This window comes from Camelina sativa, chromosome 2, assembly GCF_000633955.1.
Source record: "Camelina sativa cultivar DH55 chromosome 2, Cs, whole genome shotgun sequence".
NCBI classification, from domain to species: domain Eukaryota; kingdom Viridiplantae; phylum Streptophyta; class Magnoliopsida; order Brassicales; family Brassicaceae; genus Camelina; species Camelina sativa.
Window position 1 is genome coordinate 1,821,201 of NC_025686.1, and position 25,210 is coordinate 1,846,410.

Genomic DNA, 25,210 nt, shown 5'->3' on the forward strand with positions numbered 1-25,210 from the left:
CGAGGTGTGTGGTGAAGAAAAGGAAATCGAATGTTTAGAATTGTGAAATGCTCCAAATGCAAATCGACAAAACAATAATGGTAACGAGAGTGATCGATCCAAATTGGGAAGTCTTGCAAGTTATAACAGCTCACATTGCTGTTTCATTTCAATCATTTTGTTGGATAAGCTTCAACATTACTTAGAGCTCAAGATAGACTTATCAAGTTGGATAAAAGACTATGGGAGCTCATCATTATCTAATTAGGAGTTAGGAGTTATCTAAGTGCTAATAGGAATAGGATTAGTAAAGGATTTCTAGTTCTATAAATAAGGTTGTTGAGTTGTGACAATCCTTAAGAAACGTAAGAGGTGTTTAGTTTTTGAGTTATATTTCTAAACATCAATAAGAAGAGTTATTTCTTAAAAGTCTTTGTGTTTCTGAAACTTTACATTTTATGTCTCTTACATTGTTTAGTTTGCGCATAAGTCTCCAGATCTTTTTAATTAGATGCTTCCTTTGTCAAACATTTAGTGGATTTTCTAGACTTTGTGGTCGCAATATGCAAAAAAAAAACATGATACTTGCATTACGGTCAAATGTATGTGTAATCAATAAGCCGAGAGCATGATGGGGCAAAGTGATCTCTAGCGTGGGTTCGACCCATATTCTTTACTATGATGAAGTCTAAAATGAAAAAGGGCTTATAGGCCAAAACTAAAAGCAAAAAGAACACACAGATAATGGTCCGTATTTTTTTACGATCAACATAACAAAACTAATGAATTAAAATGTTAGTTGGATTTGTTGAGTTTGTGGCCACAATGCATATATGATGATACACGACGGTGAGATATTTGTGGAATTTGTTGCCACACACAATGCATATATGATGATATATTACGGCGAAATGTATGTGCCACCAATACATAACGATGGTCCGTACTTGCTCGATCAAAATAACAAAACCAATGAAATTACAAACATTTGTGTGTTTTTTTTCATACATGCAATAGTTTCTTATTGACCAATTTCAAAACAAAGTTACCATATGGTTTTGTAACTGTTCTCTAGAAAACCAATAATTTTTGTGGGTCCCAATGAAATGCAATCATGAATCATCTGTGTATAAACTATATTCCCTTCCCTATAAAAAAAACCCCATCTTTCTTCTCCTTTCCTCATCACTTCCAAATCCTAATGAGACTTAGCTTTTTGATCATTCTCATTCTTTATAGCAAAAGCAAATTGTTTCTAATTTTTATTCTCTAAATTGAAATAGTTATAAACTAGAAGATGTGCAACAAAAGGGCATCACAATATCACAAAGTAGAAATACCTCCACCACAACCTTTCTTGAAATCACTAAAGAACACTCTCAATGAGATCCTTTTCGCCGACGATCCGTTTCGCAAAATCAGAAACGAATCGAAAACGTCGAAAAAGATCGAGTTAGGGTTGCGACACGTGTTCCCAATCTTGGAATGGGCTCGTGGTTACAGTTTGGGGTATTTGAAATCAGACGTTATCTCAGGGATCACAATTGCTAGTCTTGCTATTCCTCAAGGGATTAGCTATGCTCAGCTAGCTAATCTCCCTCCTATCCTTGGTCTTTGTAAGCTCTCCTCCCCCTCCTCTATATATAATTAGTCTCTATTACATGATGAAGTAGTTTACATTACTTATTCTAAAACTCCAAAAATTAAATGTTAACTAGGTTTACCAATAAATTGTGTTTTCATATAAATAGATATATTATATATAGTAACATAATAATTATGTGTTTATGGAAAAAAAAAAAATGAAGACTCAAGCTTGGTGCCGCCGTTGGTATACGCGACAATGGGAAGTTCAAGAGATTTAGCGGTGGGAACAGTGGCGGTGGCCTCGCTGTTGACGGGAGCGATGTTAGGGAAAGAGGTAAACCCGGTGCAGAATCCAAAGCTTTACCTTCACTTAGCTTTCACCGCCACTTTCTTCGCCGGACTCATGCAAACATGCCTTGGCCTCTTACGGTACGTAACACTCCAAATTCGCGTTACTTTCTTTATTTTTAAGAATAGTTTTACAATTATAATACACGTACGTGAAAAATCAATGTTTACTAGTATTGTTTTATATATGATAGAATCATAATTTTATATTTTGGTAGAATTCTAGGTGTAAGAGTTTGTATTCTAGTGGTCTATCATAATAAACAAAGTGAGAAGGGAACATTTTGATCGGCTGAAGGTCTCTGCCTCGTGCATGCTGCTTTGTTTTTCTTAGCAATAGTAAAAACTGTGATAGTCTATATAAAATAAGAAATAAGAAGAAAACAAAAACGTAGAGTTGAAATATGATCCATGTTCGATTCTGAGACAAAATATGTCAGAGGATAATAATAATATAGAAGATTAGAAAATTTTAGTCTACCATTTACAAACAAATTTCACGTGAACAAAACTAAAAAAAAAAACATTAAATTGATCAAAAATACATACAAACACATAGTTATTCAATAGTTATGACCTAGTAGTTATTATGACTAAATTTGATGGGGTCTAGTGAATGTAAAATATCAGGTTAGGGTTCGTGGTGGAGATATTGTCGCATGCGGCGATTGTAGGGTTCATGGGTGGTGCCGCGACGGTGGTGTGTCTGCAGCAACTGAAAGGCTTACTTGGCCTCATTCACTTCACTCATTCCACCGATATAGTCTCTGTTCTCCGCTCCATTTTCTCTCAATCTCATATGGTTCGTTTACTACTTATATAGTGTACCCACACACAAAATATATATATATATTGCCCATTTAGATCTCTCTACATATATCGAAATCTACTTTTTTAATGTTAAAATCGTACCAAAAATCATAATATGATTTCCCTATTTTAATATTATATTTTGGCTGAGAAATAACACTTCAAAATAAAATATGGCTACGTTCTTGTTACGATTTAAAATAAAAATAAAAGTTAAACTGAGAAGCTATATTAGTTGTTTTGAATCTTTTGATGTATAGACAGAGTTATATAATCCTGATCTACTGCGTGCTGACCATTTTTGGTTAATGTTTAAGATCTGTAATATTCTCAATTGTTTCTCTAAATCAATGGGTTTGCAAGTGGGCAGTAGGCACAGCACTTGTTGTTATTATTCACGGGGTTTCTTGCCAATATTGTACCCGACCGATTCAGACCATTTTGTTTTGCTTAAGTCTATCAGTGTAGAAAAATATATAAAGACACATAAATAATAAGTTTATATACTTTCATTCAGCAGAAAAAAGTGTTTGGTAATTTGTAACGTATATAAAAAATTATTTTAAAATATGCAGTGGAAATGGGAGAGTGGATTGCTAGGGTGTTGCTTCCTCATCTTCCTCCTTACAACCAAATACATTGTAAGTTTAACATGCTTAATTTAATCTATATATGTATTACGTACTGGTTAATACGGTTTTAGATTCGAATTTTAACAAAAGTAATTAATGTAAGAGAAGAGCAAGAAGAGACCAAAGCTATTCTGGATATCTGCAATGTCTCCACTTGTTTCTGTCATTTTTGGAAGCCTTTTCATGTACTTCCTCCATGACCATTTCCATGGCATTCCATATGTACGTTTCTTCTTTCCTTTTCTTTTGTGTCTAATGGCTAAAATACTCACAATTAGACTTGTATATTCGTACTTTTACACTAACTAACGGTTAATATATATAACTTTCTATATTTATAATAAATCACAACTTTGAATTTTTTTTGTTAATTATAACCTTAAACGCCAAACAAAAAAAAAAGCTTTCTTTGTTGAAACTGCTAATGCACTAATTTATGAATTTGTTGTGGCCTTGTGGGAATAGATTGGAGAATTAAAGAAAGGGATAAATCCACCGTCAATCACACATTTGGTATTCACGTCACCATATGTCACGTTGGCTCTCAAAATCGGCATTATCACTGGAGTCATAGCTCTCGCTGTACGTTCTCACTCATATCATATTTTAAAAAACAATTTGGACCAAACTGCATCCTTAATTTAATTGGTTAAAATAATTAATAAAAAATAAATAGGAAGGGATTGCAGTGGGGAGAAGCTTTGCAATGTACAAGAATTACAACATAGATGGGAACAAAGAGATGATAGCCTTTGGGGTGATGAACATTCTTGGTTCCTTCTCCTCTTGCTATCTCACTACCGGTAATCTACCATTTTCATGATCATTTTTTACTTATAAAATATCTTCGTAAAGAGTATTTGCATATGTTTTTCCGACTAAAATCAAAGTTAATACCACATTATAATATACTAAAGGTAATGAATAAAATAACTTATAGTTGAATATGGGATAAATTGTTAATGATATAGCATATGGTATTATGGTAGTGAAATTATCGATGCTATTCGAATTTACGTCCACAAAATGCATGTTATTAACAAAAAAATATTATGCAAAAACTTCTCACATATCGACACTGATTTAGGGAATACACATCGGGCTTGGTTGGAAGAGCATATGAAAAAGTTTTTCTAATTTTATCATCCAATCAACATTTATTAGGAGATCATATAAAGGAGCATTTAGAAGCTGCAGATGCTCTCATATACTCTCTTCCTGTATGCTTTTATTTGAAGCATTTCCCAAACATTTAACTCTAAAATATTAAAGATGAAAAAAAAACTCTAAAATATTAATATCTATTAGATTTTATGTTAAATAATTAATTAATTTTGTAAAATAGAAAATTATGATTTCATAAAAGATAAATTTATTTGTTATAAGGTAATATATATAAGAAACTAATTAATGTTATTAATTAAAATAATATAATAATTTATTTAATACATTAAAATATTAATGTGGATATAATTTATAATATATATTATTGTTTTATATTAGTTTGATGTATTATATTATATATATTTTAAACAGTTATTGAAATTAAAATGTAAATATAGATATAAAATTTTATAAAGATTATAATATATATAGATATATATTATTTTTTTGTAATTAATGTGTTACATTATAAATATATAATTAAAAATTATTAAATTACACATTTATATATAACAATTTATAAAATTTATTAAATGTAAGATATATTTTTAAAAAATTATATAGCAATGAGTGATAATTAATTTTTTTATGAAACACATTTAAATTATATATTTTAATTAATATCATATATTAAATATAAATATAATATCTAATACTCAACCAATCAACTAAATGTTTTATAATCAGAGCATACAGCTTATGCACTTTAATGCTTATGCTGCATAATGCTAATGCTCTAGTATATGTTGTTTCAATCAAGCCCGATAGTAGTATATATGTATTTATAAGTTTTGAGTGCTTGTAGTTTTGAGATTATTTTGGTATAAAAGGATTACAAAATGATGACTATATTTTCTTATAACAAAATGAGAATACTTAGTGATTTAACCCCAAAAGAAAACATAAATGGAAAATATTATGATATGAAGGGCCGTTTTCGCGTTCGGCTGTGAACTACAACGCGGGTTGCAAAACGGCGTTATCAAACGTGGTGATGGCCGTTGCAGTGGCGGTGACGCTACTGTTCTTAACGCCGTTGTTCTTCTACACGCCACTAGTGGTCCTATCGTCGATCATAATCACCGCCATGCTAGGCCTCGTAGACTACGAAGCAGCCCTTCATCTTTGGAGACTCGACAAGTTCGATTTCTTCGTTTGTCTCTCTGCTTACTTAGGCGTTGTTTTTGGTACCATCGAGATTGGTCTCATCCTCTCCGTACGTACTTCTCTCTTATCTTTACCCTTTTGCCATGCACTCCCAGTAAAATTCAAAAGATAGAATCATGCAATAAAAATATTAATTTATTAATTAATATGGGCAGGTGGGAATATCAGTGATGAGGTTAGTGTTGTTCGTGGGAAGACCAAAGATTTATGTAATGGGAAACATTCAGAACACAGAAATATATAGGAACATTGAACATTACCCTCAAGCCACCACTCTCTCTTGTCTCCTCATTCTCCACATCGATGGTCCTATCTACTTCGCCAACTCTAGCTACTTGCGAGACAGGTTGTTTATTTATGATTTCTATATACATATATATCTTTTCATATATAGTTATCGAATTATCTTAGTTTATTATATAGCCCTTTTTCAAGAAAAAATAAATAATATATATCTTAGTTTATTATCATACGTGACATATAAAATCTTGTGTATGTATAATATATTTGATAGAATTGGAAGGTGGATCGATGACGAGGAAGACAAATTGAGAACGAGTGGAGAAACCAGTCTACAGTATATTGTACTTGATATGAGTGGTAAGAAACTTCATCATATGTGTTTCTACTCCTTTTATCTAAACTGATATTTTTTTTATCGATACTATCGTGTGCTTGTTAGCTTGAAAAATGTAGCTATATATATCCTTTGTTCGCATACAAATTTATACAACTACATTAAAGTATTCTGGTTATATTATAAACTAAAATTTTTGCTATCTATATCCTTTGTTACTGTATCAATGATGCAAAAGATGTAAAAACATTAAAGTATATTGGTTATATTATAAACTAAAATTTTTGCTATCTATTATACTTTTTAACGTTAGTTGTAGTAAGAATTTTTCTCCAAACGTGATTTCTTTTAAACATTTTTTTATAATTTTTGAAATTATTTTAAGCGTTAATAGAATTAGTTTGAGAGTACCAACCTTTGAACCTTGATCAAGAGTCAAGACTATACTAATTTTCTGAATCAATTAATCAATTTTTTTTTATTGGTAAGACACGTAAATGTTGGATCCCAAAATATGAAACATCTAACTTTGGTTTAACATGTAGCTGTGGGAAACATAGACACGAGCGGTATAAGCATGCTAGAAGAACTCATCAAAATCCTAGGACGAAGAGAGCTCAAGGTTTATATAATAGAGCCTCTATTTGTCTTTTTACCAAGACAAGCCCCCAAATTTGTTAGTCATTTTGCGATTTGGTTCTCTAATTTTCTCAGCTAGTGGTAGCAAACCCAGGAGCAGAGGTGATGAAGAAGCTAAGCAAGTCCAACTTCATAGAGAGCATTGGTAAAGAACGGATTTATCTCACGGTGGCAGAAGCTGTTACAGCTTGCAATTTCATGCTCCATACCGCTAAACCCGACTCCACCGTACCAGAATTTAACAACGTTTAATATTTCATATTGAATCTCATCTCACATTTCTAAAAGGTTTTTTTTATTGTCATCAAGATTAAGGAGTCTGTTCTTAACAAAAAATAAAAATAAAATAAGTTTGTTATTTGAACGCACCTACTCCTAGCGCGTCTGCGTTCAAAAACATAATCGCAAACGCAGTTAAACAATTCACATTAATATATTTGCTACTTGCGACTGAAGTAACAACGCAGTTTCAATAACTTCAAGGAGACTGTGGCTGCTGAACACAACCACAAAACGCAGACCGCTTCTTCGTCCTTTTCTTCATGGTTACGCTCCTAGATCCACCATAGATATAGTCACGAAGAAGAACTTTGGATTTAGTATCAGAAACCTTCGTCCTAGTTCGATGCTCTCTCTCGCCTTCAAGCTTCATCAACAGAAACTGAATCCTCTGTATCTCCTGCTGTAACCTCACAATCTTCTCTGATCCTCTTCTTGCTTGTTCGGATATTCTCCGACTTCTATCAATATCCTTCTCTGATTCGGCTTTTGTGGTCAGCTTTCGATTGACGTTAAACAGCTTCTCTATTGCTTCGTCTGCTTCTTCGAGCTGTCCTTTGATCGTTTCATACTCGTTTTCTCCAACTTTCATCTTTTCCTTCTCCACTGCATCGACTTTGCTTTTCAAAACTTCTACAGTGATCTGAAGATTCTCCAGGTTCTGTAGATCCGAACCAAGTCTCTCTACAACTTTCCGCTTGTTTATTTCTGTGTTCGGATCCATGAACCCGTCGAAAATCTCTACTTTATCGACAACCAGTGACTCTTCAGACAAGGATTTACCTTTTGCAATTCTAGCCACAGTTCCGGTCTTGTGAGTCTTCACTGGCTTTAGCTCAACAAAACCGTGATGATCTAAATCCATAGTGCCTTTCTTACTTACAATCTCGTACGAAGATCCATCAGAAGTTTGATCAAGCACAATATCTTTCATTTCCATCTCGATTTCGTGACTCTGCTTCCGCATTTTGCCATTTCCTCCTTCTTGCTTCCTCATGCTTCTCCCGGTGCCGCCTGTTTTTAATTCTTTGATTTGTTTCAATGATGCCTCAAGCATAGAGTAGGCATTCGTGTTCTCAAGAATCAGAAGCTTCTCCTTCTCCATTACTGCCTCTGCAACAGCTTTGATTCTCAAACACATATCTTCCAACTTGGGGAGTTCATCCACTGAATCAGTACCCTGGTAAAAGAGATGAGTGAACATCAATTCAAAAATGGTTATACAAATAATCAACTTTATAAGTCGAGATTGAGGAGATAAATGGTTAAGATCAATTACCTTTGAAATTTCACCCTCAGATTCGCGGCGCACGAAAACATAATCCTCCAAAGATTTAATGCTTTTATTCAACAAGACAATAGCTTGGCTTCTTTTAAGCATTTCAATAACCGCATCTTTCGATGCGCTTTTGCTTTCAAGATTCTTGCAGGCTTCAGCTAGCTCACGTGTCGTCGCTTCAATCAATGTTTCATGTACAGCTGCGATCTGCTTATCGCAAAAGAATGTAGCAGCTTGAGACTCCCAAAATTCAGCCTTTCTCATCTCTTTGAAAACCTCTTGATTCAGCTTTTCTTTCTCCCTTTTGATTTCTTCAAGTTCCTTCTCCTTCTCATGTAAATGATCCTTCACATTAGCAATTTCATCTTCTAAGTGATCTTTGTCTGATCTGATAAAAAGCAGGTTTCTCTTCAGCTGCATATTCTCAGTTTCTGCATCTATTAACTTATCACCAATCTTGTTTGCCTTACCCTCAAGGTTCTTCTTCTCTGTTTCAATACCAACTGCTTCTAACTTAAGTTGCTGAAGCCATTCAATAAGGACAATGTTCTCAATGGCAGTTTGTTCGTTCTCAGATATAAGGCCTGATTTCTCTTCTGAGAGTGACTGACAAGCTTCCTCCAGCGTCTTCAGCTTGCTTCTGATTGATTTCAACTCAAAATTCAAATCTGATATAGATTTTTCTAGCATAAGGTTTTTCTGAGCAAGCTTTTCCATAGTTGCCAATTTCTCTGAAAGAGTCATCTTTTCGCTTTTCACTCTCTCATTGCATTCTTTTAAGGTTGAGGTCTCCTCCTGCAACTCTTTGACTGATGACCCAACTAACTCCACCTGTTCTACCATAGACTGGTTTTTCTTCCCTACCTGACTTAATTCCTCTTTAAGACAATATATTTCTTGCTGTAAAGCATTTCTCTGATTCACTCTTAGCTCAACATCTGCTTCAAGTTTGCGTATTATTTCCTTTAGGCTTGAGACATCCTCTTGTAAGCTTTTAATTGATGCAACCGAAGAGAGATTGAGCTCATTGAGACCTTTGTTCTCAACCTTTGCTAGCTCAATTTCCTCATGCAACTCACTGTTTCGGATCTCCATGTCTTTCATGATCTGAGACCTGGTTTGAAGTTCCACAGCCAAATTATTTAGCTCTTCTTGAGACTGAGAGTGCAACTGTTGTAGGGTTTGAAACGCGGTCTCAGCTTCTTGGAAACGCAAATGCTCTTCTTGTACACAACTCCACAGTTTGACCAGCTCTGTTTGCTTCTCGGTGAACATCTGACTTTGATTCCCCAGTTTCTCCAAGAGACCATCCAGCTCAGAGTGAAGATTCTGATTTGATCTCTCAAGCACAAGACATTTCTCCTCAGAAAACTTTAACTTAGCGACTCCATCCTCTATTTCATGGCTAAGACTTTGTGTTTCTTCTTGAGCATGGTGTAGTTTGACTTTTAGATCCGCAATTATATTCAGGCACTGTTGGAACTGAAGTTCAGAAGCTTCCTTCTCCTTGATCAAATTCGAGATTGTTTGCTTCAAGTTTTCAACTTCTACCCCAGCCTTTTCAGCCCTCTCATTGATAAGCCTTGTACCTTCCTCAGCCTTCCTCAGTCTCTCTTCTAGGTTAGATATCGTATTCAAGCATTGCCTGTATTGAACAAGAGCAGCTTCCTTTTCAGTTTCGGCTTTAGCAAGGCTCTGCTTCAAAGCGAGGATTTCAGCTTCAGCTTTGCTGGCTCGCTCATTCATTCCTTCAGCTTCCTTATGGGCTACAGAGAGTCCATCTTCCAAATCAGCTATCTTTTGCAAACATTCTTCATAACGAAGAAGGCTGGATTCCTTTTCAGACTCCAGTTTGTAGAGTGTTTCTCTGAGCGTTTGGATCTCAGCTTCTGCACTAGCGGCTGTGTCACGAAGTCCCCTTGAGTCTTCTTGTGCACGAGATACTTCAGATTCTAGATTAGACAGTCTCTCCAAATTCTCCTCAAACTGTGCTAAGCTAGCTTCTTTTTCAGCCTGCATTGTAGAAAGGGAGTCTCTTAAAGCAACAAGTTCAGCCTCAGCTTTGCTAGCTCGTTCCTTGAGATCATTTCTTCCTTTTCCATCCACATCATTAAAATTCAGTCCCTTTCTTGCTTTCCCACTACTCACAAACGGAGCTTCTTCACTAAAATCTATATTCCTCTTCACATCTTTCAGCAACCCATCCGGGCCAACCCGAGCCCGGAAAGGAGGATGCATCTCCGGTGTCTGTGGATCAACATCATTTGTAACATGTGACGACTCATCGCCAAAAATCAAAGGAACTTGGCTAGGACACGCTTCTGATATAGTCTGATGAGCCTTGTGTATTACACCAGTTGCATGATTATACCTTTCAGCTAATGCACGATATGCACGGTAGAACTCTTCAACCAGTTTCATAAGCTCAGGACGTTTACGGTAATACATCTCTGCTCGTCTAGCAAAAGAATCAGCATCTTCTTCAAGAACCTTGATCATTTGCTTCACATTGTTATCCATACCTTTCAAAAAAAAAAAACATTACAGTTGCATATATCATTAGACAAAAAAGAAAACATAATCTAAAGCAGAGAAATCACATATAAAGTAGAAGTAGGTAAAGCGTTAACAAACCAGCAAGATTCTCCTGAAGCCATTTAGAATTCTTAGGGGTATTGTGACTATCCCACCACCATGAATACATAGGTTTCGAATTACTCTTTGCCGCAATCTCCATTTCTTTTTATTTTATTTTATTTTCTTTCCAGCAAATACAAAACAGAACACAAAAGGATTGTTACACCAAGCTTCTTCTTCTTCTTCTTCTTCGTCTCAAAGTTCTCAACACCTACCTAACAAATTACCTGAAAAATATTGACAAAGGATTGTTACACCTATCTAACAAGTGTGTATGAAACATTGAAACCCAGAATCAGAGAAAATAGCCAAACTAAAGCAACTTAAATTTTCGAATGAATAAACATGTACACGAACACGATTGTGATTTTTTTCTATGATACGATTAGCACAGAGTTGATCTCCATGCTCTTATAACCCCAGAACACAAAACAAAATTCGAGTCAGGAAAAAAATAAATCAGAGGATCACACTGTAGAATGTGGATCACAGACAGTGCATAAATATAAGCTAAAATTATGATCTGAGAGCTAAAAAAAAAAAAAATCAAAATCCCACAATTATCAAACGAATCGGAGAGCACTGAAGTCGAGTTCTTCTTACCCCACACCAAAAAAAAAAAAATTTGAATCGCACGTCGATAATTGAAGAATCAAGCGCTTAGAAGCTTAGTACGCGCTTCGTCATCTTCATCGCGTATCTCATCCCATCATCATCTTCTAGATCTCTCTCTCTCTCTCTCTCTCTCTTGGTGTGTAAAAGAAGTTCTCTGTTTCTGCTTTTTACGTTGTGAAGAAGAGAGTTTTGCTTAGGTTATGGTGTGGTGGGGGCTAAAAGAGAGAGAAAGAGAGATTAGAGAAAATGAAATGACGAGAGTACCCTTGAAACCGTGTTTCTAAACTGTTATTCTCGGGATTGCTTGTGGGATATTTGACTTCCTAAAACATAAAAGTGTACTAATTTAACAAACTTGTACAAAAACAAATTTAATGTAAATTACGCCATAAATTAAGCAAAGTGTGTTATCATTACATTCTCATTTTTTTTTTCAATAAATGACAGCAATAAGATAGGCCATAAATACAAGGTTTTATGAAAACTTTTATCTTACATGATAGTATTATTCAAAAAAATATTCTATGATAAGTTATATAGATTTATATAGAAAATCCATATCATACTACAATCAATACACACCATTTTAAAAACTATATATTATATATAATACTTGGTTTAAATTTTAGTAATTCAAACTCTATTAATTTAATAAATTTGAATTTTAATCTTTTGAAAATATATTACAATCAATGATAATACAGTACATTGTTTTCAATAATATTATTTCAACTTGTTTATTGTCTTATTGATTAAATTAATTATTACTACTACTTGTTTCCTTTTTTATAAAAAGGGAAAGAATCTTTGGAGAGAGAGAGAGAGAATCAGAAAAAGGCAACAGAGAGAGAGAGAGAGGCGTATTTTTCAGAGCTGAACTTTGGGTCCTACGTACTTCACCCAATCATATTCACCCATGCGCATTAAAATATATACATACAGGATATATATACATAAATCTTTGTTTGAGTTAAGTAATTTGATTGATGAATAAAGATAATTAAGTTTTCTGTAAACATTACTAATTTAATTTCTAAGCTTATTAAGATTAATTTGATGGATTAATTTGTAAAAAGAACTGTTTATATGGGAAAAAAGATAAACAAAGATTATACTTAGTACTTTACCAAGAACATAATGATAACAAGGGTCAACTTGTTTTTTTTTCCTTTCACCTAGGGATATAATAGAACCGCTTGTATAATTTTAAATTGGTGCCAAACTTGTCAAAACGATATTAATTGTGAAACATAAAAAAATAATACTCCTAGCAATATCTATAAACCTTTAATCTTTTGCACTTGCACATGTTATCAACTAAGCCTTGATTCATTTTACCAAAAGAAAAAGAGAGAAAAGTCACATAAGGTGTGGATTATATTATAAAGATTTAAGTATTGGCTTTAAAAAAAACTCTTAGATTATTAAATCATGATTGCGAAAGTTTTCCTTTGTATATTTTTGAGTAAATTAATTATCCACCAAAAAATAAAGAAAAAGAACTAGTTCTTGATTAGTAATAATACTATACAATTTAAGCTAATTAGGAATTAAGTATGAAACAAAAGAAAAATGTGCCCTTTAACATATCAAAATCAAACTGTCGGTATCCCAGACGTTGTACTTTTAAATACGAACAAGAAAATGCCAATAAAGTTTTTTTCTTTTCCTGTTGTTGTTGTTGTTGGGCCCAATCGTAATAATGAACCATCATGAAAACTCAATTAAACTACCAAACCAATTTACAACTCTCACTAAATAATTCATCTTCTTCAACAACCTCTCTCTAGTCTTTCTCTATATACTTGGTCCCAACCAAACGTCTATTTCTTTTCTTTTTTAAATCTTTCTTGACATTGTCTCAAATAGTAACTATAGCTGCCTGCCTAAATCCATAATTAAAGTGTTGAAAATTTTTTCTTTTTAACGTTTAGGGGAAAACATAAATAGAAAGATCATTTTCACGAGATGGTGAAGATGATGATGACATGATGCAGTAGTACTGTAGTAGTAATACGATGTCCAGCAAATCCTACTAAAAAAGTAAAGGTAGTCCAATGGGCCCATAACGGGCCATTTTAGTTTAAAACTTCCAGCTATTTGAGTTTCAGATGTTAAATACACTCACTACATCTCATTATGCAATAAAGAAACCATAGAGAGGCATAGATATAGTAAGGGAACCAGGGGGATACATATCCTTCAACATTAAAACTCCAAAACAAGATAGCAAGACGTCTCTACAACACTTGTCACAAACTACAAAAGATAAGAAGAAACATACGTTTGTGGAAACCTTCACACAACAGTTCCAAACACAGAGACTATACTTGTCTCCTTATCTAACAAAACAACCCAAAAGATAGTAGAGAGGCAAAGCAACCAAGAAGCAGAGCAGCAGCTTCTCCAGGTCCCTGATACAATATGTCAAAAACTTGTATAAATTAATTACACATTCAGATTTTCTTAACTGGAAGAGCTACAAAAGAGAGCTTCAGATTTTACCTGGTGAGCAGATTAGGCAGGATCACGAAACTTCAACGAGACAAAGGTGTTCTAGGTAAGAACCTAAGGAATGTCTTTTCTTCACAAGAAGTGGTGGATTAAAGGTGAGGCTACAATGGCTTGAATCTGGATGAATTTTTACCAGCAGAGATAGTCTAAGAGGGTCAGTAAAACTTGCTCTTCCCTTTTTCCTTTTCAAAAAAACAGGAAATGAGGCGAAGAGGAAGAACACTTGGCAGGAGAGTAGTTAGATTTACATCTTGTAAGGCTGGAGCGAAGTGAATTTAGAAGGAAGAGAAGTAGACTTAAAAAGAGGGCTAAAAAGAAAAAGATATGGACAGAGAGGGCGATACAGGACAAAGGTCACAAACTAAGAACCCGAAAAGACGAAACTTGGAAGAATGAAACAGAAACCCAGTATGATCAAAGGTTCTACTGCATATACAGGCTAGCTAGATGCTATCTAACCCACTTAAGAAAAGAAGCCAAAGGGAAAAAAAGACGACTCTAAGAAGAAACTATACAAAGGGCAAAGAGGAAACACTAATGTTCAAGCATCACCACATAGAACTTAGCATTCACCTAGTATATATGTTAAGAGACTGGTAAATTTTTGGCCATCCTATATGCTACACCAAGAATCAAGTCTTCTCTTTTACGTGATATCAATCTGCTTCCTGAATGTTTTCTACCCACTATAACCAGCTATTCCACCATTAATAACACCCCATCTGCATAGGAGATCCAGTAGTAACTGCTGACCAACTCTGAGTCAAGACTGCTTACGTGTTCCTTTACCATTGCTATTGAAAAACTAAGAAACAAACTCAAACCAACTTGGTGACTAACACCTTATTTTCTATGTGCATAAAACTAAAACTAACCCCGTTCCCCTATAAAAGGCTCCTGATCTTTCATTCATCAGCAGCATCAAGCTCAAGATTGAGCATGCGACGCAGAGTCATAGTGGCAGAGACAGTACTACGAAAAGGATTGTCACCAGATGAAGTTGGAGAAACCGGCGCAGACTTAGCAACTTCACGGATATCAACAGCAGAGTCAGGAGCAGGAAAGGTCAAAGATACCGTCCTCTTTTGTTGGAGAGAAAACTTAGGAATAGGCACAGAAGCAGGCGGGGGCGAGTTGGAGTAAGTAGGTCCAGCCCAAAGCTCAGAGTAAGAAAGGCTTCTCCTTTCGTCAACAAATTCACTAGCACACCTACTACGGATCTGAGAACCTCTGTTGTTAGCAATTGGAATGGGACTAGTTCTTCTACCGCTGTCAACCGAAGGATGATTAAAAACCGGCAAAACAGACTTAGGAGAACGAGGAGACTGAGCTTGAGGAATAGCAGCAGCTCCTTTAGCTAAAGGTGTAGAAGAAGACGAAGTTCTCTTTGGCCTTGGAAGCAAACCAACACCAGAATGAAAAGTTCTGCAATTGATTTGCCTGAAAGTTTTGGAAGGAGCTGATCTAAAACGATCATGATGATGAACAAGAGTTCTCTTCCCGTAATACTGATCCCTATGTTCCACTGCTACAATAAGCGTTTCCATTTTCGAGATTAAAATCACACACTGTCAAAAGTAAGAAGCTTTTCACTACCACAACAACTAGTCTCAAGAACACACTGATCAAAATCACAAATCCTTCACTCGTTTCTTAACCGAAGCCCCAGCTCGATTCGAAAAGCTGAAGAAAAAGAAAAAAAAGCAATTTCATTTCAAGCCATACAAATGGGGGAAACCAAAGTAAATCATCATCACATATGAAGAAGCAAAGCCAAATCACAAGATCAGATCCTGAAACAAAGAAATTTACCTTGAAAAAGAGGTCCTTTTGATGAAGACGAATCGCTTCAGAGGGAGATGATTTGTTTGTTGTAAAAGATGTGTGTGAAAAGAGAGTATCTTCTTTGTATTAGGGTTTTTAAGCCTCCGAGGAAACGAAGATCCTACGGATCTGAGAAATGAGGTTTGATAGAGAGACGAGAGAGAGAGAGAGAGAGAGAGAGAGAGAGAGCAGTTGTCTATTAAGTGAGTAGGGAGGCACAGTTACTTCATGATTCTGTTTACTTGAAATGACAAAATTACCCTTGGCTTTATCCATTGCGCATGTTGTCCTTTTCGTCTTTTACTCGAGCAGAAGTAAATTAATTATTTCATAAACAAAATTAAACCGTGTATTAAAGGCATTGGGTCAAACTTAAGCGTCTTCCTCATTAGTTTAATTTCAGTATTCATGCATGAGAAGAGGACCCTCTTACGTCACTTTTTTTTTATATATATATTTTTCATAAACCGTTGTGTAACAAATTTTTAAAAATTTGATTAAAAATAAATAAAATGTATTCACTATATTTTTGAAACAATTGATGTCGTTTTCTTTCTCATTTATTTCTAAATCCAAGCATGATAATCGATTTGCTTCATTAAATTTAAATGAGTTGTATTAATTTAGAAAAACGAATAATTAGAGATTATGTATGGAGGACCAGGTACTTTGGTAGGGTCTTCTAATGAAGATATGTACCACCAATGTATGGCACTTATTGAAGAAAAAGATTCAGACATTGTATAGTTCCACAAATGTGGAATCATATAAACTATAATTGGAAATTATTGAATAGATCAGGTTATGTTCTCAACTATATATATATATAGTAATATAATCTGCCTGCTTATTCGGAAATTTATTGCTCTTCACAATTATAGAGATCCCCCAATAATATATATACATACAGAGTACAGACACAGGTACTTTGTTTGTTTCACAGTTCCAAAAATAGAATAATGATGACAATAATGGTGACGATGATATTTCATATATGATGCTACTGCTTTTATTCTTCAGACTTTTTTTTAGAAGTTGATTACGGAGGGAGTATTAATTACGAAAACATTTTAATCCCTTTTGGAAAAAGTATTTTAGTGTTTTGGATATTGAATTTATGTAGCGTCGTCTATGTTTAAGTGTTACAACTGAATTCATATGGTCACTTTATAAATTTCGTTTGCCTTTTGATTTTTGTTGCTTCAATATAGTGTTCAAAAGATTGATTTTCTTGGTTTTGATATTAAATGTCTGTATATTGTACAGTGAATCACAACAAAATTTTGTGTTATCACTGTTGTATTTGTATATCTCTGGTTCAAGCAGATACATTCATACAGTATATGTTTTTTTTGTTTCTCATTTCCAAAAAATATCCCTCACGAAAAGAAACTCACCGGAATATCGATCGCTCGAGATTGTTCGTCGATCTCGCATTTATTGTTTGCTGATGATAATCTGTTCTTTTGTAAGGCAGAGGAGGTTGAATGTAAAGTGGTAATGGATATTACAGGTAATTACGGAAAAACGTCAGGACAAGAGGTTAATTTAGAGAAATCTTCAATCATGTTTGGTAAGAAAGTTCCACCGGATGTAAGAGCTCGGATAAAAACAGTAATTGGTATTTCGAGGGAGGGAGGAATGGGTTCTTACTTGGGAATTCCTGAAAACCTACAGGGTTCGAGGACTAATGTGTTCAGTTATGTTAATGAACGTCTGGATGAGAGAGTTAACGGCTGGTCGGCGAAGACCTTATCGAAAGGGGGTAAAGAATTATGATCAAGACGGTGGCGTTAGCTCTTCCGACTCATGTTATGTCGTGCTTTAAATTGCCCCAGGCATTAACAACCAAACTTACGGGTGCCATATCAAACTTCTGGTGGAAGTCTAATGATAAGGCTAGAGGTACTCATTGGGTAGCTTGGGATAAAATGTGTGAGGACAAATGTGATGGGGGTTTGGATTTTTGCGCATTGGAAGAATTTAATGATGCAATGCTGGCTAAGCAGTATTGGAGGTTGATTCATTACCCGAACTCTTTAATGGCTAGGGTGATGCATGGTCGATATTTCCGGAGAAAACATCCTTTACGGGCAACTAAACCATATTCTCCATCCTTTGCGTGGCAGAGTATTTTTTCTGTTAAGGGACTCGTGGAACGCGGGGCACGGTGGATGGTAGGTTTGGGTCGTGACATATCGGTATGGAGGGATCCTTGGATACCCGATCTCCAGCCACGACCAGCTAATGGTAGGGGAGAGTTCTACATCCTAATTTGAAGGTCATTCATCTAATTAATCCCCTTAGGATGGATTGGCATTTGCCCATTCTAGAGGAGTATATGGATCCAGCGGATATTCCGCTTATTCAGAGTCTGGCGGTTAGTAAGTCAATTCGATCGGATAGACTGATTTAGCATTATACTAAGTCCGGTAAGTATTCTGTGAAATCTGGTTATAGGCTATCACGAGAAATTCAGAAGGAAGCAGAGTTTGGGCCATCGTGTACCGTTTTACGGGCACAAGCTTGGAAACTTGAGGTCCCCTCTAAGGTTCAGCATTTTTTTCTGGCAGGTGGCCTCTGGTAGCCTTCCTGTTAAGGAACGAATTGCTCATCGGAGCGTACGGTGTGATGTTACGTGTCAACGGTGTGGCTCTGTGGTCGAGTCTATTAATCACGCTCTTTTTGAGTGTGAACGATCCCGTTTGGTGTGGGAGCTATCGCCGATACACCTTTCTTCGTCTGGTTTTCCCTATGGATCAGTGTATTCAAACTTAGATTTATTATACTCTAAGGTCTTTTCAGGTTCCGGGGGTGTGGGTACTGGTTATTTGTTGCCATGGATATTGTGGACTATTTGGAAAGATAGGAATAAAAAGGTTTTTCAGGGAATTGAGAATGAGCCAATTGATATTATAAATCAAGCGTCAAACGATAAACTCCTGTGGGAGGAGGCAAAGTCCTACTCTGGGAATTTATTGCCACCCCAGCCGGCTATGGAGGAAAAGGTTGTTTCTGTTCGTTGTCAGGTTGATGGTTCCTGGAAAGTTCCAACCCTTTAGAGGGCTTGGGATGGTGGTATGGGACTCAGGATGATAAGACGCTACTTTTGGAAGCTTGTAGTCGTCGTCGTAGTCCCTCTTCCCTTCATTCGGAATTTAATGTCTTTTTTTGGGCTATGGAGTCTCTTCGAATGGCAGGGATTGATTGTCAGGATTTCGAGTCAGATAGCGCTGAACTGGTAGCAATGGTGCAGGCTCCGGACGACTGGCCAGCTTTCCATTCCCTCATATCATATTACCCTGCCTTCACCCTGACACAAATCCCGCGAACGTCAAACGTCCGAGCTGACTGTCTTGCTTCTTCTTCTAGATCTTTAGCTTCTGCATCTTCTTTTGTAAACTCTTTTGCTCCAGATTAGGCAACCAATTTTGGAGTTACTTTTTAATTTATTTTATTGTTAGGTTGAAAAAAAAAAAAAATATATATCCCTCATGCATGATAATAGTGGTGACGATGATTTAACATGATATATATATACTAAACCTTGTAAAATTTCATTTATGATCAAAATTATAACTGGTTTTGCAACTATTTCAATTATCTATTGTTGCTACCAAAATCAAATGCAACCTAAACCAAAATAAACATATATATACTGAATAAACATATATATACTGACCAAAATAATAAAAAACAGCAAATATGTATTTTCGATTTTTATCTTGATAACCTTAACAAATTTTAGTCCTAACATATTGCATATCTCACATAATCGATAAAACCAAATCGAACCAAATGGAATAACTAAATGCTATGTACTACAATAATATATGAGAAACTAAAGATATACACAAACCTTACAAGAGGTACAAAAATAAAGTATATACTTTTCTAAAAATTACGTTTTACTAAGACCATCTTACTTTAACAGCTCTTTGACATGTATTTTTTTTTTTCCATATACACAGATTAATAAATTAACAATTAGTCGAATGTATTTGAAGCTCCTGGCAATTAATGAATTCATAAAATGTCGTTTTGTTCTAAGTGTAGTTTATTCTGCCCAATTAAGTATATAGTAAAACTTCTATAAATTAATAATTTTGGAACAATAATTTTGTATTAATTTATAAATTAATATATATTATTTCATATTATAAATTAATAATTATTCATTTATAGAGATAATTTTAATTTTCAAAAATCTTGAGAAAATATAACTTGGGATAATTTTACAAAAATAAGTCTAGAAGATTTGGAATTCAAATTTTAATATTTAGAAAAGAAAAATCTGACCAGAAATTATAAATACTATAGATGAATTCAGTTATAAACATGATATATTAATTAAAATTTATAATTGATGACTTTAATTGTTGTAATATAATAGCAATTACCAAAACAAAATGATGCATATTCAGAAATAAAGAACTTAAAAAAAAAAGGGTCAATTTATGAAATTTTATAGAGTTTACAACAACATTATAGCTTGAAAATACAACAAACAATTATTTCATAGAGGTGAAGTGTTGGAGAAACTTCATTAAAAAAAGAATACATTAATGTATCAACTTATATATATATATATATATTTTTTTTTTCAGCATATATATATGCTGAAAATATATGGTTTCATTTAACTTTTACTTCAAAACAAATACTTTTAGTATATTATATCTCTAATATATTATTAATTATTAACTAATTATTTAAATTTTCAAATTTATAATTTTTACCCATTTGTTTCATATTAAGCAATGTTTTAATAGCATAATAATTTATCTAACTAAAGATTATTAATAAATTATATACATTACATATCTTATTATATTACAAATGATTAACTAACGCATTTCAAAGTGAAAATTAGCATTTTTGTATAGAGTCACAAACTTCCGGGACCATGTATTTTAACCATAAATAAAGATTGTTAAAATTTGAAGGATTTTTGTGTAACTAAAAATTTTACCTTCTTATTTTGAAGATGTGAATAATTTTCTTTCAAATATAATGGAACAACCAAAAAGGTGGTGACCTAGTGGTAGTAAAAAGAGGGTATGTGTGTTCGTGAAACGTGTGTGTTTGTGGGTAGACAATTTTCATTTGTGTTTTATGGTTACGTTTCGTGTATGTGGGTGTTCTTGTGTTTTTATGTTTATATCAGTGTTAGCATTAGAGATGTGGGAGCAACTTAGTTGAAGTTTTGTTTAATCCTAAAGCAAACAATCCACCTGAGAAAACAAAAAAAACCTTATAGTCAAACTTTAAACGAACTCATATATGCTACCTATCACAACGTTAAACAAATGCAAATGCAAATCAATACTAATAAAATTGGAAGCTAAAAGAGAACTAAACCAAAGCTTTGCTTTTCCAAAACCAAAAATACTAAAGACAACTTAGGAATTGAATTAATGTATACATATACTTACTTGGGAAGAGGGGTGTTGAAGACGACGTGCATGCACCACAGAAGCTCCAATCATGCCCCTAATAAAAACAAAATATCATATAGTTAATATCTAAACTGTAGTATGGGTAAGTAGAGACCTCAAAATGTTGTTGTATAGAGTCAAGTTTTAGATGCCAAAATCAGTATTTCAATGTTGTTGTTGATATAAACATTCAGTCAGTATAGTAAAGACAAAGAAGAAACCGTAGGATGTTGAAAAACTCATGAGATCTCAACTTCTCTACAGCATAAACAACATATGAATTTAGAGCTTTGATTAAGGGGTAAAAAGTTACCTGATCAAAAGCTGCCGGTTCAGTCACTGTCTCTACTACAACAATCAAGACAGAAGCAACACCAATATAATATTGAAAAGAGAATACTAACAATTACCTAAGATCAGATCATTCATATACACACCACTTACAACCAAAGATGCCTTTTCGAAAAACATATCAGATGAATGATTACGAGTCTCTGAAATTAATAAAACTTGGAAGTATAATTGGATTCAAAGATTCAGATACTTACATGCTTGAAAAGGGGTTGAATTTCCAATTTATATTATGTTTTCTGCAAATAAAGTCATAAATTTGTTAGGCCAAAGACATATACAATGTGCAGAACGACATACAAAATTTCAAAATTTGATTCTACAATGGTACTAAATATATATGTGAAGAAAAATTTCAAGGGATTGCAAGCTGTAAATGCCCCTAAATGAGATTTGTTTGTGTCTTACTCTAACAAGTTTGGTACCTAGCTACCACTAATTAATAATATTGAGTATCAAAAAGCAATATACAACGGAGGTACCTGAGAAAACAAAAGTCTTTTATTTTTCAGAAACAAAAGCTGCTGAAAGCTCTGCTCGTCCTTAAAAACAAACAGTTAGAGGATTTCAGAAACATAACTGCTCGTTCAGCTAATGCTGCTGTGCACCACAGGTTACCAAAAAAGCTAGAGTCTCCACAACCTTACCAGTACAAAACAATTCAAACACAACCAATAACACAATGATACTAAAATCGAGGGAGAGAAGTCGAACCTGAGAAAGATCATGCACACACTCTACTTCTTGGGCTTCTGAAGCTAAAAGTACAGATTAGTAATAACTCATAACAGTTATAAAAGATTATGTGATCAAATTAAAGATCAAGTCCTACTAGTACAAAACAATTCAAACACAACCAGTTACACAATGATATTTAAATAGTGGGAGAGAAGTCGCACCTGAGAAAGATCATGTACACACTCTAGTTCTTGGCTTCTGAAGCATAATATTTCCAATTCATATTATGTTTTCTGCAAATAAAGTCATAAATTTGTTAGGCCAAAGATGTGAAGAATGGTACTAATGATACTAAAGATATATGTGAAGAAAAATTTCAGGGGATTGCAAGCTGTAAGTGCCCCTAAATGAGTTTTGTTTTGTGTCTTACTCTAACAAGTTTGGTACCACTAATTAATAATACAACGGGTATACCTGAGAAACAAAAGTCTTCTTTTTTCTTTTTCAGAGACAAAAGCTGCTTAAAGCTCTGCTCGTTCTTAAAAACAAACAGTTGGAGGATTCAGAAACGTACCTGCTCGTTCAGCTAATCCTGCTGTGCACCAGAAGTTACCAAAAAGCTAGAGTCTCCACAACCCTACCAGTACAAAACAATTCAAACACAACCAGTTACACAATGATATTTAAATAGTGGGAGAGAAGTCGAACCTGAGAAAGATCATGTACACGCTCTAGTTCTTGGGCTTCTGAAGCTAAAAGTACAGATTAGTAATAACTCATAACAGTTATATAAAAGATTATGTGATCAAATTAAAGATCAAATCCTACTAGTACAAAACAATTCAAACACAACCAGTTACGCAATGCTATATAAATAGAGGGAGAGAAGTCGAACCTGAGAACGATCATATACACACTCTAGTTCTTGGGATTCTGAAGCTAAAAGTACAGATTAGTAATAACTCATAACAGTTATAAAAGATTATGTGATCAAATTCAAGGGAATATATTATAACTTATTAAAAAAGAGGGAAGGGAAGAGATACTTTACCTGATCAAAAGAGAATATTGAATGTGAATCATGTTGTCCCAACCCCAGCAAAACCAGCCTTAATTAAGGACATATAGTCTCCATCAGTTAGCAGAACATTGAATATGATATTATATCTCCATCAGTTAGCAGAACACTGAATTTTATAGTTTAAGCAGATAATTGAATTTCTCCAGACAACACTGTACAAGTCTGAACTTAGCAGAAACTGAAGTTTTTTTATAGCAGATTATATTGAATTTTAAAGATGCTGCCAGCTTCAGCACAATATCTTTGATCGGACAGAGCTCTCCAATCTTACAAAGGCATTAAAACAAGCCTTAAAAGGACTTTACTCTCCATCAACTTTGCAGAATATTGAATTGTACTCCATACAATTTAAGCAGAGAATTGAATTTCTCAGGACATCATTGTCCAAAGCCTTAATAGAGGCTAATCTTAGCAGAGATTGAAGTTAATGTCAAGCTGTCCCAGCCCAGCAAGACAGTAGAACTCATATAAGCAGAGATTGATGTCTCCAATCTTGGGATATAGTTTTGAAAGGCTTTTACTTACAGTCGTAATATCTCTGCCCCCAAGAACATCTAGCTTCTGTTGTCAAGCTGTCCCAGCCCCAGCAACCACAAGTCCTATAAAAGAACATTTTTTTTTTCTCTCCATCAATAATTAGCAGAACATTGAGTTCTATATATTTTAAGCAGAGCATTGAATTTTCTCCAGAAAAGTCTGATCTTAGCAGAGACTGAAGTTTTCTATAACAGAGATATTGAATGTTCACATCAAGGCCAAGCCATATATTAACCAAGCCCTTATTTGTAGACTGTATTTTTTGCTCTCCATCAAAGTTGCAGAACATTGAATCATTGTATAAGCAGAGTATTGAATTTTCCAAGATATCATTGTCCAAAGGACTTTTTACTCTCCATCAAATGAGCAGAAATATTGAATTGTAACTCCATATAATTTATAGCAGAGATATTGAATTTTTCTAAGGACATCATAGTCCAAGCCTTAAAACAAAGACTGATCTTTTTAGCAGAGATTGAAGTTTTTGTCAAGCTGTCCCAGCCCCAGCAAGACAGTAGAGATAATATTGACAAGCCTTTTTACGGACGCGGACAATTTCCCCAAGTTAGAAACCGGACAAACACAATCATATAATGTGTAGTCCCTTTCCTTTGGGTTTTTGAAGAAAACATCAAACCTTAAAACCGAAGAAAAAAAAAACAATCTTTCTTTTGAAATTGAAAACCCTAAGATCGAAAACACAAGTTTAAAAGAGGGTTTTTTTTGATTTACGAACCTCATATTAAAACAAAAATCAATCGAAAATCTGAATCTCTGTAACAAAAAGTTTCGAATTTAAAATCACGAATGTAAAATTCCTCTAAAACACAAATTTAAAAGAGGGATTTTTGATTTGCGGAAACATTATAATCAGAATCCCTAAGATGAACAACATAACAACAAATAGAGGGCTTTTGGATTTTGCTTAAAGAAAAAACCAAATCAAAGTTTTAATTTTTTGAAGGGTTCGATCGAAATCTAAGAAGAAAAAAACACACAATTACAAAACTACCAAACCCCAAAAACTGAAGAAAAAAAACACAAAAAGAGGGGTTTTGGCTATGCAAAATTAAA

General features: G+C 34.3%; 3 protein-coding genes and 1 long non-coding RNA gene across 7 annotated transcripts; 1 reads left to right on the forward strand and 3 right to left on the reverse strand.

Moving 5' to 3' along the window:
• LOC104714396 (sulfate transporter 3.2) lies at positions 1,162-7,339 on the forward strand. 2 transcript variants are annotated; one of them, XM_010431747.2, is made up of 12 exons: positions 1,162-1,595; positions 1,788-1,995; positions 2,545-2,716; positions 3,300-3,365; positions 3,462-3,578; positions 3,822-3,938; positions 4,033-4,159; positions 5,450-5,736; positions 5,843-6,033; positions 6,202-6,287; positions 6,810-6,886; positions 6,979-7,339. In XM_010431747.2, exons 1-12 carry the CDS (start codon positions 1,277-1,279, stop codon positions 7,153-7,155), a joined length of 1,944 nt encoding a protein of 647 aa, XP_010430049.1. In that variant the 5' UTR covers positions 1,162-1,276; the 3' UTR covers positions 7,156-7,339. The 2 variants fall into 2 exon arrangements, with proteins under 2 accessions (XP_010430049.1, XP_010430059.1); XM_010431757.2 differs by having other exon boundaries at positions 3,465-3,578.
• LOC104714410 (protein NETWORKED 1C-like) lies at positions 7,240-11,911 on the reverse strand. 2 transcript variants are annotated; one of them, XM_010431777.2, is made up of 5 exons: positions 11,702-11,911; positions 11,096-11,325; positions 10,406-10,983; positions 8,462-9,949; positions 7,240-8,362 (listed from the first exon to the last, which is right to left on the reverse strand). In XM_010431777.2, the coding sequence occupies exons 2-5, from the start codon at positions 11,196-11,198 to the stop codon at positions 7,382-7,384; spliced, it is 3,150 nt and encodes a 1,049-aa protein (XP_010430079.1). In that variant the 5' UTR covers positions 11,199-11,325; positions 11,702-11,911; the 3' UTR covers positions 7,240-7,381. The 2 variants fall into 2 exon arrangements, with proteins under 2 accessions (XP_010430079.1, XP_010430070.1); XM_010431768.2 differs by having other exon boundaries at positions 8,462-10,983.
• Positions 13,860-16,259, reverse strand: LOC104714425. The gene is made up of 3 exons (XM_010431788.2): positions 16,040-16,259; positions 14,219-15,910; positions 13,860-14,127 (listed from the first exon to the last, which is right to left on the reverse strand). The coding sequence occupies exon 2, from the start codon at positions 15,772-15,774 to the stop codon at positions 15,133-15,135; it is 642 nt and encodes a 213-aa protein (XP_010430090.1). The 5' UTR covers positions 15,775-15,910; positions 16,040-16,259; the 3' UTR covers positions 13,860-14,127; positions 14,219-15,132.
• Positions 20,895-24,738, reverse strand: LOC104714436. 2 transcript variants are annotated; one of them, XR_755834.2, is made up of 7 exons: positions 23,570-24,738; positions 23,227-23,451; positions 23,093-23,155; positions 22,555-22,811; positions 22,323-22,482; positions 21,487-22,079; positions 20,895-21,285 (listed from the first exon to the last, which is right to left on the reverse strand). It is a non-coding gene; the product is annotated as an uncharacterized LOC104714436 (long non-coding RNA). The 2 variants fall into 2 exon arrangements; XR_002034475.1 differs by having other exon boundaries at positions 22,323-22,811.